We start from the raw sequence: 14,896 nt of genomic DNA on the forward strand, positions 1-14,896 counted from the left end.
GTACTGCATTAGTGTGTAACTCTGAACTTCATATAAAGTGTTAGCAAGTTCTCCTCACAGTTTAGTCAGACAAAACAATCCTTTTCCAGCCAAGAACCAAGGACGCTGTTGCAGCTTCAGGCCCAAAAAGTGTAAAAACAGCAAATTGAGGAGAGCAAACTGGGAGGATGGGACTTCATAACCTGAAGCTGTAACTGGACAATTAACCCCAATATGTAAATGGACCAAAACTTTTAAAAGTGTAAAAACTCGTGACTTGGAGTCCATCTTGGGTGTAGCCTCAGCTGGGCACTTGTACTGCCCAGGGTGTATCCTTCAAAGGCCTTTTAGTGAATCCCTACTTTATTCCTTTAACACTGTCTAGCCTCTGTTCTAGGTAGCCTCTCAAGGCGTCATTTTCACTAAAGATACACCTGCTAAAGAAAGCTTTTTAGTTAAATAAAAACGTTTCTTTTCACTCTTTGGAAGCAAACCCAACTCTCTTCCCTGCTCTTTTTCAAAGTAGCTACCCTGAAATGCCCTTGATTCCTCCAAGCCCCCTATCTCAGTGCAGTACCTGCGGCTGGGGAATGAAAGGATGTCAGATCTTTTCCTTGTTTTTTTATTTGGGTATCATTAGCGGTGAGGATGGTCTTGCAGACCATGCCTGAGGGCTGGGTATCATCGGTCATTGTCTAGTTAGCCAGTGTCCTTGTCCCCAAACTCTCCATCTTCTCCACAGGAGTGGCTCTGATGCTGTGGAATTAGCTCAGGTGCCATTGGCTGGCTCTTCTTACTGCCAGAGTTTGACTAATTATTCTAAAATTTAATCTGGATTCCTTTCTCTCAGGGCTGTGATTATTCTGTAGAGAATTTTTCTGTGATTTACCTTCATCAATTAAATAAATGCATCATAGGAAGCTTCTAAAATCTAATGACAAAACAGCCCAACTGTGCTACTTCTGTGGTTTTAATTATATTATCAACACAGTGCCTTGTGCTAATCTTTGTCACTTTTCTTCTCTTTTTCTAAAAGTGTTCTCTCTGATTTCCCAGTTCCCATCAGGATCCTTCCCCTATCCTGCAGGCCAGCACTCAATGAGTTTTATTAAAAATTATGTATTACAATACTATATTCAGTGAACATGACGTGGGTTTTTCCTCATGCAACCCAACCTTCTCAGAAAAAACCTTGTGCACTAAGACATTGTGCAGACATGTTTTCCTTGATCTGCAATATTGTGTAAACAAACTGTAATTTTTTTAAGCCTTGCCAGCTTTGCACAGCATCTGAAAAAAATAGGACTGGCTGCTTCTCCCTTGGTTTTGTTTAAAAAGAAAGGACAAAGGGAGGAGATGAGGAAAATCCACTCATGATTTTCTTTTCCTGTCTGCAATCACAGGCTGCATTACTGCCCAAATTGTTCCCACCCAAATTAACCCAATTTCCTAATTTACTTGAAATATTTCTGTGCTTTTCTTACTGCATTGGGAATATTTGCCCTTTACAGTAATAAGCTGTCCTCCCTGAGATGGAGAACATCATGGAGAGCTCCCCAAAGAATTGCCATGTTTCTGGTCCCAACATGGGTCTTGTTTATTACTCACTAGCAACAACTCATGGATGTTTGGGGGTAGTTTGTGATCCATGGCAAACTCTCCTCTGCTGGTGGGGGTCAGTGCTGGTGGGCACAGTGGGCAGCAATGGGTGCAGCAGGTGTCAGCATCCCCACGCTCTTTGCAGTGACTCCAGCACCTGGGAAGATCCTGCCACGGGGATCTGCAAGTGCCTCTTCCCCACACACTTGTGATCCGAATGTAAAATGGTTCTCAGGTTAATGTACTGATGCTCCATGTCAGTGACTAACTGATTTTTCCCTGTAAATCAGGAATATAATCCTGAATAAAGTGACTTCAATAGATGGGAGCAAATTTATTCTGTTTCAGCCTTTGCAGCTGACTCTGTGAAATGACTATGCCAGCCTTTGTCTCACATAGCTGTTTGCAGGGTTGGAGAATTTGTAATTATATTGTTCTTTGGCAAAGTGAGGGGTAGGTGGTTATTTTTGTAATAGATTTTCATCCCAGACATGGAATCAGGTTTTCAAGACCATATAGTTCCTGGGTATGTGTTTATGGGTAAACTTACACAGTGAGGTGGCTCGAGGTCTCTTTACCAATCCACTCTACCTTTCGAAGGACATTCAATGAGTGTATGTGAATTGTTACTGAGTTTTCTGAAACCGAAATGTGGGTGGTACACTGAGTGGTCCTTCCCCTTCACCCACTGTTTTTAATAAACTTCTGAAAAGGATTGAACTTGAAAGTAAGTTGCAAATAAGCAATGTTTCTTATATAAATAAAAGCAGAATTAGTCACTGAAAGTGAAAAATTTAAAAAGACCATTTATTTATTTAGGCTGGCCTTTTCTTCCCTTGTCAGGTTTCGTTTTTCTTTCTGTTTCCCCAAAGGCAGCAACAGAAGCAGCTTCAGCCCCTCTTGGCAGGAGCCTTTTGCATCTCAAACCCTGCAGGCTTTGAATTTTTTGCAGCATTATTGATTAAGGTGTTTCTTTTATCTCACTGCTAAATTATTAGCTTTTCAAGAGGTGAAGATACTCCTTTTTGCAATTCAGACTTTATCCAAAGGTGTTACTTTTGGGCCGGTGTCTGCAGCCTGGGAAAATGCGACAGGTGCAGCAGTGGCTGCTATGTGGGTGTCAGCTTTTGCCGCAGGGCAGGAAAGAAGTTCACACGAGTTTACCAGGCAGGACCAGATATCTATAGCAACGTGTTTGTATATCCTGTGCCTTGTCTGTTGCAACGCTCGTTGCTTAGGATACTGACATTAAAACATGTAACAAAATCTGCTCTTCACTCTGGAGTTCATTATCTGTCCCAGCCCATGTAACTGCGCATTTCCCCCCATCCCCAGCTCAGATCAGAACCCCTGAGCAGCCCTCGGCAAAGCACGGTCCAGAGGATGTTGTTATAATCCTGTTTTGCAGCCTGTTGCTGCATGATCATTTTTTACCTACCATCACTAGCTGGGGTGTGTGGGAGCCCATCTCCCTCTTAGAGCTTGGCCCGCGGGAGCTGGAGGCTTCCTGAGCACCTCTGTGTGTGGCTGAGCTGGTGAGAGCTGCTGCTGCCCGTGCAGGAAATGTTCTCTCGAGGGCGTGCTCCTGAACTGTGCCAGCACACATCTTCAGTGCCTCAGCCTTGCCTTTGGACTACCTGTGCGGAGTTTTTTGTGGTGTGTTGTTTGGTTGGTTTGTTTTGTTGTTTGTTTGTGGAGCTTTTGTTTGGGGTTTTGTTTGTTTATTTGTTTGGGAGTTTTTTGTTGTTGGTTTTTTGTTTTGTTTTTGTTTTTTTAATACAAGGATCAAACTTTTAAAGATAGAGCCTCAGTGACAAGTCTGATGCTTTAGGTATTTTAATAAAAAAATATTCCACCTCTGTTTAAATGGTTCTTGCATTTCAGACCAACCCAGAGCAATGTTTGCTGCCTGGCTTATGCTGTTCATTTTCTTTGGGCTCCTGCAGTCATGGAGCAGCTTCATGACTGTAACAGATTTGACACACTTATTCTGCTTTATAAGTGAGCACCGCAAGAGAAATGGTGCTACACTTCCCCCCTGCAAAGCAGATAGCTCACATAATATGAAGAGTATTTGTTCTGTTTCTCTGTGCACTGCCTTTCTCAGCTGGAAAGCACCTCTGTCCTATAGACAGGCATTTCATCAATTTTCCTCTTTTTATTAGCACTAAATTAGCATCCAAGGGGGTTTGCACAAGGAAATACTTCTCTAAGGAGTTATTCCTCCTTTTGCAGCTGTAACTGATTCACTGAGAGGATCCCATGATGAGCTCATTTCAAGGCAGTTTTGCTTTCACAAGCTTTGCAGTAAAAAGCTGGTTTGGTCTCTGGCTTTCTGGGTTACATGGTCAAAACACACTTCTACCGGCTGTGACTGGTGGTTGACAGAGAGCTCTTGTGAAAGTGGGATGCACTGAGCTTTGTGACAAGTATTTCAAGTACTTTAGTGTGGGGAAGCTGACAGCCGGTCCATCTGTTGGTAAAAACACAGAATTGCTACTTTAGCTGTTTCAGACTTTGCTACAGTTACTCACCCAGTGCTGTACAGCCCTATGTTGTGGTTTAACCCCAGCCCGCAGTGGGACGAGGATGAGAATTGGGGGGGAAAGGTAAATCTGTTGGTTGAGATAAAAACAGTTTAATAACTGAAATAAAAGGAAGTATTATTATAATAATGATGATAACAATTGTAGTGAAAAGGGAGATAATAAAAAGAGAGAGAGAGGTAACATCATGAGAAACAAGGGATGCACAGTACAATTGCTCATCAGCTGCTGCCCAGTGCATCCCTGAGCAGTGATCAGCCCCCTGCCCTGACAAATCCCCCAAGTTATATTCTGACCATGACAGCATGGAGTGATATCCCCTTGTTCAGTTCAGGGCACCTGTCCTGGCTGTGCTCCCTCCAAATTTCCTGTGCACCTTCTCACTGGCAGAGCACAGGAAACTGCAAAAGTCTTTGATTTGGGGTGAGCACAGCTCAGCAACAACTAAAACTTCAGTGTACTATCAACATTATTTTCATTTTCAAATCCAAAACACAGCCCTGTGCCAGCTGCTAGGAAGAAAATGAACAGTGCCCCAGCTGAAACCAGGACACCAGTGTGTGTCTTGGCCTCAGTAAAAGACCTTTTTGCTCATTATTAGGCTTTTGCTATGAGATTATTACTGATTTTTTGTAAGCCTAGAAGGACAGAGGTTACATTCAGGTGGGAGTTCTCTGGCAGCTTGGTTTTGGGCCCGGCTAGAATTAATTAGAATTAGAACAGGTACCACATAATTTTAACAAAAATTTTGGTATGAAACTGGAACAAAAGTGCATCTGCATTTCCCCATGTTTAAGCCTTACATGGCCCGGGGTCTCTTTCACGCGCAGTGATTGACTTGCTAAGGCCTCAGCTCTGCATTTAGACAACCAAGATGCTCCTTGTCTGATCACCTCAAGGGCATTCCTTGGATTGTTTTTCTTACTGCTGTGATAGTGCCAGATGCTCTGAGGGCTTTTGCTCATCAAGGAAAGCAGGGACAGACCTTGCTGCAGTGTATGTGATATCTCTTCCCTGGATTTCACCCTGGTGTGATGGGAATTGAGGGAAAGGCAAGCCATGATGGAGTTAGGTCTCTGTTAACTGCCCAGGGCAATATTGGGTGCAAGGATGTCTCTTCTGCTTTGCTTTCTACACCCACTGCAACAATTCAGCTGGTAAAGGCTCGTTTAAAAAGCAACAAAACACAGCCCTAATCGCAGGACTGACCAGAGCATCCCAGCCCTGCTCCCTGTGATTTCCATTAGCAGCCATCCTCTGAGTGGTCTTGTGGCTAAATCAGCTGCTGAGCCTCTGGAAAGTGATTTGATGAAAGCATTTTATAGCAATCGAATGAAATGTCAGTTGGATGCCAGCAGCAGGGGTTGCTGTCATGATTAATGAGATATTTAGGCATTTCATTTTGAAGGAGCTACCTGCAACACAATTTAAATCAAAGCTGGTTTTTTTAGATGGGCTTTAATAAATTAATGTTAATGTTGGTTATTTAATTATTCACGTGAAATTGGTTACAACTGCAGGATTGCATTTGGGCTGAACACGTTATGAAGCCTTTCAGAAAGCTCATATGCAAAAAAAGGTTGTGTTCAGAGCATTGCACATCTTCTGATATCAAGTGATGTGAAAGAGGAGGAAGGGTTGAAAGGGCCTGTAATCTTTTGAATGCAAAGATTGCTTGAATATAAAGCTTTTGAAGCTGATATTTAATGAGCATCTCTTCAAATAACAAGATGTATCTACCACTAGGAGAAATAGTCTAGAATGATTACCCTACCTCTCTGTTGTTTAGGGGTGTCTATTTTTCAAGGGAACAGGAATGATAAAGATACTACAGCAATAGGGAGAAATTATATTAAACCTTTACAAACCTCTTTTAACTACCAGTTGAAAGTTTTGCCGTCCTTAACCCTGAGAGTCAATAAAGCTGAGGCAATTTCTGCTTATGTGTTAAGTGGGCTCTGCTGTTCCTCCTGCCCCTCTCCCAGGGAATTCTGAGGCACTTCTTGGTGAGGCAGGGAGTGCTTTTCCAGACACTACTTGTTACAAAGCATCTGGGAATCATGAAGTGGAGGGGCTCACTGAAGGCTGGAAACTGCAGACACCTCCTCACTCTAGGAGAGGAACATACTATTAAAATTTCTGCTCTTTAAAAAAATGGATCACATCTGATCCATTATTTGCTCCAAGCTGCTCTTTTCTGCAATTTGACTTCAGCAGACTGGAATATTGTGTTTTCTGCCCTCGGCACTGCAAGGATTACTATCTGGGGCAGAGAAGATTGGAAGATGGAAAGGCAGTGGCAGTAGCTGAGAGTTAGTGGTTTAACTGGAGGGCAGCCTGATGCTCTCCTAGGGTGATGCTGGCAGGGACCAGGAGCTGTAACATCCCTTCATTCTGGGAGCAAGCAGAGGCATGTCAGGTATGTGGAGAAAACTCTGCAATATAATGGACAAAAATAAAGCTTTGGAGTTGAAGTATTGGCAGCTTTTCTGGAAAACAGAAGTGCTAATGATAACACAGTTGTCCGTTAATGCACGGAACTAACGAGCAGCTGTTTGTTTCTGAGCATTAAGCCACAGAGCAGGATGTGGATTTTTTACATTGCTGAGGCAGTGCACAGACTAAATGGAATACAAATAAAATAAGCTTACATTCTGCTGTAGAGCAGCTTATTTTTTGCTGACCTTTAGCATTTTAAATTTTTTTGGGTTCTTATGCATGCTTGGAATTTTTACTCTCTGGGAAGTGCTTAGCCCCTGTTTTTCCTGGTTTCTGCATGCTTTGCAGCTCAGCTCTTGCAGTTTCCAGGTAGTCTGCAGTGTTGGCCTATTACTAACCTGTCTTCTGCATTGGCTCTGAGCAAACCCAACAGGCACAACAGTCTGTGCAGAGAAACATCATTTATGCAAACCAGTCACAGGGGTTTGTGCACACTTGTGAATAAACTTCTGGAATATGAGGAAGGACATGCAACTCAACCTCTAGCTCGGCAGCCCAGTTTGATATTCCTAGGTAGCCATGAAAGAATGCAAGGAATAAAAGTAAGAAATTATCAAGGATTTGTTTATTTGCTGTTGTTGCCTAAGTGCAGATTGACCATCTTTCATTTTGCTGAAATAGCTCTCCTATTGCCAGGCAGTCTCACCTTATGTGGCACAACACGGACATTGTCAAGAGAGAGGACAGACCCAGCCCTCTCCTGATATCCTGATGAAATCCTGGATTTAAATGTGTTTTGGCCCTGGTGAAGGAATATTGAACCTACTGAATAAGCTTCTCTAAAAGTATAAACCCAAGTAAACATGAAAAGAATTGCTTTACCAAACATTTTGCTTTAAAAAGCCTTATTCTCTGGTTCTCTGGGAGGGCTGGAAAGGATGAAATCCCTTGTGCTGGTGCTGCTGTAGCAGTGATCCATCTGCTCATGCTGCCTTCATGGCTGAGAAAAAGAGGGAGAAGCCTTTTGAGGTGCTGCTGTTGAGCATGGGCTGTGCTGAGCTTACCCTTGCTGCACCCTCCAGTGACCCTCAGGTGCCACAAGGAGCACCAACCAAGCCCCACCATACAGGACCAAGCTCCCACTGCTGTGGGGCAAGGGATGCAGGGAGGGAGGAAAAGCTGGATAAGCCAAAGGGTTTCAAAGAGCATCTGGACAATGCAAACATGACAGGCACGGAGCCACCTGCCCTTCTTGCTTCTTGTTCAGCTGCATTTACTTTCACTTTTGAATAGATGGATTTGTATTTCATCACTGCTGCTGTCCCTGCCCGCTCCCACTCAGTCATGGCAGCAGATCAGCCTGTGTAGGAATCCAGAGCTGGGCATTGCAAGCCGTGTGATGGAGGAGTGGGACTGCAGCACAGAACTAAAATACTGAGCTTTATTATTTGCCACATAATAAGGATTAATAAGAAGAACGAATATTTCCGAAATACTTCCTCCTGAGCTACCTTCCCCTCCACAGCATATTAGTCACTGAGAGAGCCTAGAGGAGAGGAAAGGAAGCCAAATTAAATGAGGTCTTTTCCTGGTGATTTATAGCATCCTTTTTCTCCTCTTTCCCCCTTGCCCCAGGGGGACCCTCTGTTTCTAGCAGGGTTCTACCTCTCCCCAGCCCCCTCTGCCTAGTGTGGCTGGAGCTCAGGCAGATTTTCTCTTGCTTTGCAGCTGCTGAACCCAGACCCAGAAGAGGATGGGGAAGCAGAACAGCAAGCTGCGCCCCGAGGTGCTCCAGGACCTGCGTGAGAACACCGAGTTCACAGACCACGAGCTACAGGAGTGGTACAAGGGCTTCCTAAAAGATTGCCCCACGGGCCATTTGACTGTAGAAGAGTTTAAAAAAATATATGCAAATTTTTTTCCCTACGGCGACGCGTCGAAGTTTGCGGAGCACGTCTTCCGCACCTTTGACACTAATGGCGACGGGACGATCGACTTCAGGGAATTCATCATCGCCCTGAGCGTCACCTCCCGGGGCAAGCTGGAGCAGAAGCTGAAGTGGGCGTTCAGTATGTACGACCTGGATGGCAACGGGTACATCAGCCGTGGGGAAATGCTAGAAATAGTGCAGGTGAGCATTATCTCTGTTGGACATCTTCTTTGTGGTGATGTAACCTCTTCACCATGAGACAGCTGGAGCTGGAGATGACGGATGGGCTGAGCTGGGTCACTCCTGCCCCAGGGAGGCTCCTGAGCCCATGGTTTTGTAGGACCCATGATGGGACCTACAAGATGCAGATGAGGAAAGGCCTGAGATATGAACAGGGCACTTGTGAGCTGGCCTGCGGCCAAAATTCTGCAGCTCTCTTGGGAGTTTCTTAGTGTGATGTTCACAGGATCAAAAACCCTAAATGCAAATTCTGTTGACTTGATTAATCTCAGAGTTAATGCTTTGAATCTTCAAATGTGGAATGTGAACTCTGGATGAAAGGCTGTAGCATGCCTTTGTGTCCCAAAGGCAGAGGACCTGTATACCACAGGCTGTAGTGGGGGCAGGCAGCACAGTCCCCTGTGTCCCTACCCCACATGCTGGCAGGGGTTTGGCCTCGGCACTGGCTGCTTGTCACCCGCTGTGCAGCTGAGATGTGTGTCCTGTGCAGTGCAAGGGAGTCATGCATCAGCCACTGCCCTGACACTGGTCCTCATGGCTGGGGTGGGATAATTTAGGTGGAAGTCTAGGACTGCAGACACTCTAAAGAGGTCTTCTCATTATTCGTGTTCTTGTAAGTCAGAAGAAGCATTTCCTTACCCATCCCCAAAGGCAAACTACGCCTATTGCTGTGTATTCATATTCGCCATAATCCATGTAGCACCCCACATGCATACATAGAACTGGGTGGAGGGTGAGAGGCAGGAAAGAGGCACTGGCTTAGCCCTGCTGCACCATTGTCTCCTCTATTTCAGCTCAGTCCTGCTCATACATTAATCTAGACTCTGGCTTTCAGTTAAACTGACCCAGCTCTTCTTTTGAAGCACAAATGAATACAGGAAAGAAAAAAAAGAAAAAGCTGCAGTCAGAAATTCCCATTCATTTTGGTTTATAAAGTCCTGCAGCTGCCTGCCAAGGTCAGCTGTCTTTTTTTGTTGCTACAGGCTTAAATTCTTTTCCTCTGTCCCATGCTTTATCATTTGGGTTATGTTTTTCTTATATCTCTTTTTTTAAACTTTTTTTTAATACTCAGGCAATTTACAAAATGGTTTCATCAGTAATGAAAATGCCAGAGGATGAATCCACTCCCGAGAAGCGAACAGACAAGATCTTCAGACAGATGGACACAAACAATGACGGTAGGATTGCCACTGGCACCCCTTCCTAAGCTCTGGAAATAGAGGTTTTCTAGCCCAGCCGTGGTAGATGGCAGAATTTTGGGAGAGGGAAGAAAGGGTAGGAATGTCCCCACTGGTGCCTCTGGCCTCTGCCTCACCTTGTTGAGCATCTCTGGTCATGATAAATAGGATGAATAAGTGAGCAGTGAACAGAGGGTGAATTCTCCTGCTGGGGGGCTGATAGGGGAGCAGTCCTTCCCTGGCATTTCATGGGTTAATTCCCTTCTGCAAAGGCTCCTCTGAAATCCCCATGTCTTTGGGTTGTTTTCTCCGGACATAGCACAAACTTGGCACAAGATTTTGTTCCCACTGCCCTTGATAGGGTTGCACTCCTGGGTTTGTCATCTGTATCCATGAGTCCTGAATGTGGCAGGGCACCTGAAAGCAAAAATTCCCCAGATCCATAACACTTATTTTCTGTGTGTGTTTATGGCATGTATAAACACATGGTCACACACCTCTGTTGCACTATGAGCATCAGGGAGTTGTAGCAGCTCCCAAGCCAGGTTGTGGAGCTCCTTGATCAATTATCTGACAGTGCACACATCATAACCCCTCCACCTGTGCTGGCTCATTTCCTTGGGTTTGAAGAATACAAGCAAAAAATGATCAATTTCCTTTTTTCATCAGCCTGATGACATGTTTCCTTTATTCCCTGTTGAGGTGGAGCTTTTGCCTGGGAATTACCCTGTCAGAGGCTGAGGTGGCAGCTGCCCACATCAGTCAGGAACTGTGTCCCATTGATGTGCTCAGTGAGAGCAAAAACTTGATTGTAGCACTGAGATATGGAGACTTGAAAAAATACAATTTTATGTACATAAAGGGTCTGATTTAAGAGGATTTTATGGCTGCATTTTGGTGTCTGCTACTGCAGTCCCCAGGGCAAATTCCTGGCCTTGCTGAAGTCCTCAAGTATTTTACCTTTGACTTAATCAAAACTAGCACTTCATCCCCTGGCTTAACATGTGGAGGGCCCTAAAATAACATGATTAAAATATTTTTGGTCTGCAGAAAGTAGCAATGCATGCAGATGTGTAACAGAGTAGTGGTCCCAAAATCTGCCATATCCATGCATCCTCCATCTGTTGCACTTTGTTGCTGAAATAAAATCATCCTATTCCCAGTAAAATATCAGCCCTGCAATCCATGCAGTACCAAGGAATAACATCTGCACATGTGTGTCTGGTGGCTGAAAATGTTTCTTTCCCATCTGGCTGTTGGGCATTGCAAATAGATTTTGAGTTGGGCTTTGCTTTTAAGTAATACAGGGCAAAGGGCAAACCAGTAAATATCCTGATAATTAGGAGACCTCTGCTTTTGTTAATAACACTTGGTTTGGGAACATTAGCTTAAAAGCCAGAAATTAGTGTGCCACGGGTTTTTGAGCTTCTGTAATTTCTCTAAGAGGAAGGCTTGCTCATTCATGGAATCATGGAGCTATGTCCCTAAGTGCCACATCTACACATCTTTTAAATGCCCAGGGCAGTCTGTTCCAATGTTTGACAACCCTTTTGGGGAAGAAATTTTTCCTAATATCCAATCTAAACCTTCCTTGGTGCAACTTGAGGCCATTTTCTCTTGCCCTATTGCTTATTACTTGGGAGAGGAGTTCCTCCCTGTTCAACCTGTTTTCAGTGCTGGCCACCAGGGTCATTCCTCTTCCATCTCCACAACAGGCTGGTAGCATCCTGGGGCTGGTGCAAACTGGCACAATGAGCTGGTACCTCTCTCTCTTTGGGTGCATGTGGCCAAAAGTGGCAGCAGGCAGCTCCCAAGTGCAAGATGTTTGTGCGTGGGTCCTGTCTCGAGCATAGCAGTTTGGGGTGGGTAAGGATAGCCCTGGGGTGTTGTGTGAGGGTAGGGTAGGTGAGTACACAAGCTAGATGGGAGATTACTAGACATGTCTAATAATCTAGACATGTCTAGTAATCAATCTGGTGTCTGGGGTGCAGCAGGGTGCTTGTTGCCTTGCGTTTTCATAGGGAAAATTTCTTTGTTCATTGATGTTGCCACATCCTATTTCTGCCATGGTTCTGAATGCTGGAGCAGGGGAGTATTGATGCTAGCTACCTGCCAGGGGGCTGGGTCACCCCACCATGAGGTCTGAAGGATCAGATAGAATATTTCCTCCTTGCTGTACCATGACATTCCATGGGACTGTTGGTGCCAGGGGATGCTGGGGTGGTTGCTCCTTCAGAGATCAATTTTCAGCACCTCAGATTGTTACAAGGTCCCTCCAAGTCAATTCCTCTGTCCTAAATTAAAGATGTATAAAACAGAAATGCTCAGGAGCAACACATAGCAGTAGGTGTGCCCCAGGGCTGACTTTGCTTGTAAAAAAAGAAAAAACAAAACCATCCTATTCCTGTACACCCAGTAGGGCGCAGCAAGTCATGGAATCATGGAATAATTTGAGTTGGAAGGGGCCTTTGAAGGTCATGTAGCCCAACACCCCTGCAATGAGCAGGGACATCTTGAACTAGATCAGGTTGCTCAAACCCCGATCCAACCTTGTAGATGCCAGAGAAGCCATGACTGCTCAGCCCCACATGTCACAAGAAACAAGAGGACAAAGTGGGGATATTTGGAATATTTAGGTTTCAAGTGTTAATAATAAAAGCATCATTTCAAAGCATACATGTGTTCAGGTACCATACCTTGTATTCATGTGTCATGTTATTCATATAGTCTGGCTCTGAGCAAAAAGCTGCCAAATGTTATTGGAACGGTTGTTTTTAGTTTTGGGACTGTCTTTTTAAACAAAGAAATAGCAATTATTATGCTGGGTTGTTTTGCAGAAGAAAAATGCATTTGGGCTTAAAGGCTTGAGTAGGATTTAGCTGCTGTGCATTGCGCTAAATTCCCCTCGATGCCTTTGCAATAGATTAGATAGATGTTACATTGCCTCGGTGAGGAGGGATTCTCTGCTACAGCAATGGTGACAGGAACAACTGACTCTTAAAAAACAATTTCCATTTTGGTTGTCCTCCCTGTCAGGTAAACTGTCGCTGGAAGAGTTCATCAAAGGTGCCAAGAGCGATCCCTCCATCGTGCGGTTGTTACAGTGCGACCCCAGTAGCGCGAGCCAGTTCTGATGAAAGCGGACAGTGTGCTCAGAGAACCTCGGCTTGTGTCCTTCAAGCTTTGCTCGCAAACGGATGCCTTCTCAACCATCCCTCCACACTTCGCGGATAAGACCCCGTTGCCAGATTGTGTGTGTGCGCGTGTGTCCGAGCGAACCAGCCCTCGCTCCCCCACTAACACCAGTGCAGTTCTCCTGCGGCAGCTCCGGTTCTGCTTCCCCGTAACGTTACCATTCACTCTGCACATTTGAAACATTATTCGAAAGGTTTGTTTACATGCAGCTACGAGAGAGTTCAATGGCTGGCAAGATACCACTTCACTTAGTCCGTGAGAAAGGTGATGTTCCCGTAGTTCCCGAGAAGATGCTAGGTAGGACTTTTACCCAAAATAGCAGATGGTAGATAATTTATTTTGCTTCAGAAATTACTATGTTGGGGGGAAAAAAAAGAAAAAAAAAAAAAAGTGGACTGAATGGAGTGGAAAGTTTAAAAAAAAAAAAAAAGGAAAAAAAAAAAGCAGCTTTCCTGGGCATGGTTCCAGTTTTCTTTTTGAGGAAAATTGCTTGCACTTATCTAATGGTCTTTACTTTCTTTTAATATATATATAAATTATATATATATGGTGAAGTAAAATTTTAAATATTTAGGTCATCTATTTAAGGCATAAAATAGAATTCAAGCTTTGTTTCTTCTAGTTGTCTGTGATTTATTCAGATCTTGGAGATTGTTTTTTTGTGATATTTATGCATTAGCAAATTGCTGTTCCAAAAGAAATGCATGACTAGCAGTTTGTGGATATTTCACTCTGTTTAATTCCTGAATGCAAATATTTGTTCATTTTTACTGTCAGTCATTCCGGTATTACTGTATTAACAAAAGGCCTGAAAGGAGTTCATCCTCATTTTGTATTTCTCAGTGGAGTCCTACTTTCTGGTGGTTGCTGCGTTAAATGGCTTTTGAGTGCCCCGAGGTGACGTGACTGGCACTGCTGTTCTCAACTTGGCTACACCTCCTCCCTTTTGCTGTCGATATGTTAATAGTCTTGTGCATTCCAGTGTTATTTAATATCTGCCTAATGCCAAGAAATATTAATTGAAATAAAAGACTACTTTTCTTGTCACTGCCTGTCTTGATCTAAGCCATGAACCAAGTTCCTAGTGTTAGGTATTTGGGGAAGGGCAAGGATGGCTCCCTGCACACCTCTCAGTCTTGTCTGAGACACATTGCCTTTAAATGCATTGGGGTTTTGGGAGCTGGCTGTTGTGGCTGGGTTAACACAGTGGTCTTAGTGCCTGTGGGATCCAGCTCCATCCCAGCTGAATCCAGGGTAAAGATTGCAGAAAGGTGACAACTCAGTTCCTGCTGGATGCAGAGCAACTCAAGACAATGAAGGAAAAGCTGCTGGCCCTGCTGGCTGGGCTACCGTGGCCACAGCTTTTTAAAATAAAGTTCCTGTCAGGTACCAGGTACCTTACCTGCTGGATTAACATTTGATATTGGTAGCATGGGAAGCAATTTTCTCCACATTCATCAGGTCTGCCAGTAGCTGCATAAGCCTGCCCTCTCTGCAAACTAAAGTATCAAAAAATTATTTGGCCTGAAGTTAATGTTGAGCATGTAAGGAAGGGATTTTTGCTGTGTAGAATGTTCTAGTACTGGTGAACTAGAATGTTCTAGTACGTGATAATACTTTATTAAAAGAAAGAGAGAGAAATGTTTGCAATATCCAAGTGGAAATACATATAATCAGACTTGGTCTACAATACAAACTTGTGTCAGTCCTGCCAGCAAGAGAGTGTGTTCACTTTTTCCCCTGGAAATTCAAATTTGATCAATTAAACCAACAGTCCTTTCAACCACAAC

General features: G+C 44.1%; 1 protein-coding gene across 4 annotated transcripts in view; it reads left to right on the top strand.

Moving 5' to 3' along the window:
- The window catches only part of HPCAL1 (hippocalcin like 1), a 255,446-nt gene extending 241,293 nt beyond the window's left edge, over positions 1-14,153 (top strand). For all 4 annotated transcript variants that reach the window (XM_064707714.1, XM_064707715.1, XM_064707712.1 and 1 more), the window contains 3 exons: positions 8,292-8,694; positions 9,806-9,911; positions 12,948-14,153. In XM_064707714.1, the coding sequence (XP_064563784.1) occupies positions 8,317-8,694; positions 9,806-9,911; positions 12,948-13,045 (582 nt within the window). In that variant the 5' untranslated portion in view covers positions 8,292-8,316 and the 3' untranslated portion in view covers positions 13,046-14,153. The remainder of the gene's footprint in view (positions 1-8,291; positions 8,695-9,805; positions 9,912-12,947) is intronic.
- Positions 14,154-14,896: the final 743 nt, after the last annotated feature.

This window comes from Zonotrichia leucophrys, chromosome 3, assembly GCF_028769735.1.
Source record: "Zonotrichia leucophrys gambelii isolate GWCS_2022_RI chromosome 3, RI_Zleu_2.0, whole genome shotgun sequence".
In the NCBI taxonomy this organism is placed as follows: Eukaryota; Metazoa; Chordata; class Aves; order Passeriformes; family Passerellidae; genus Zonotrichia; species Zonotrichia leucophrys.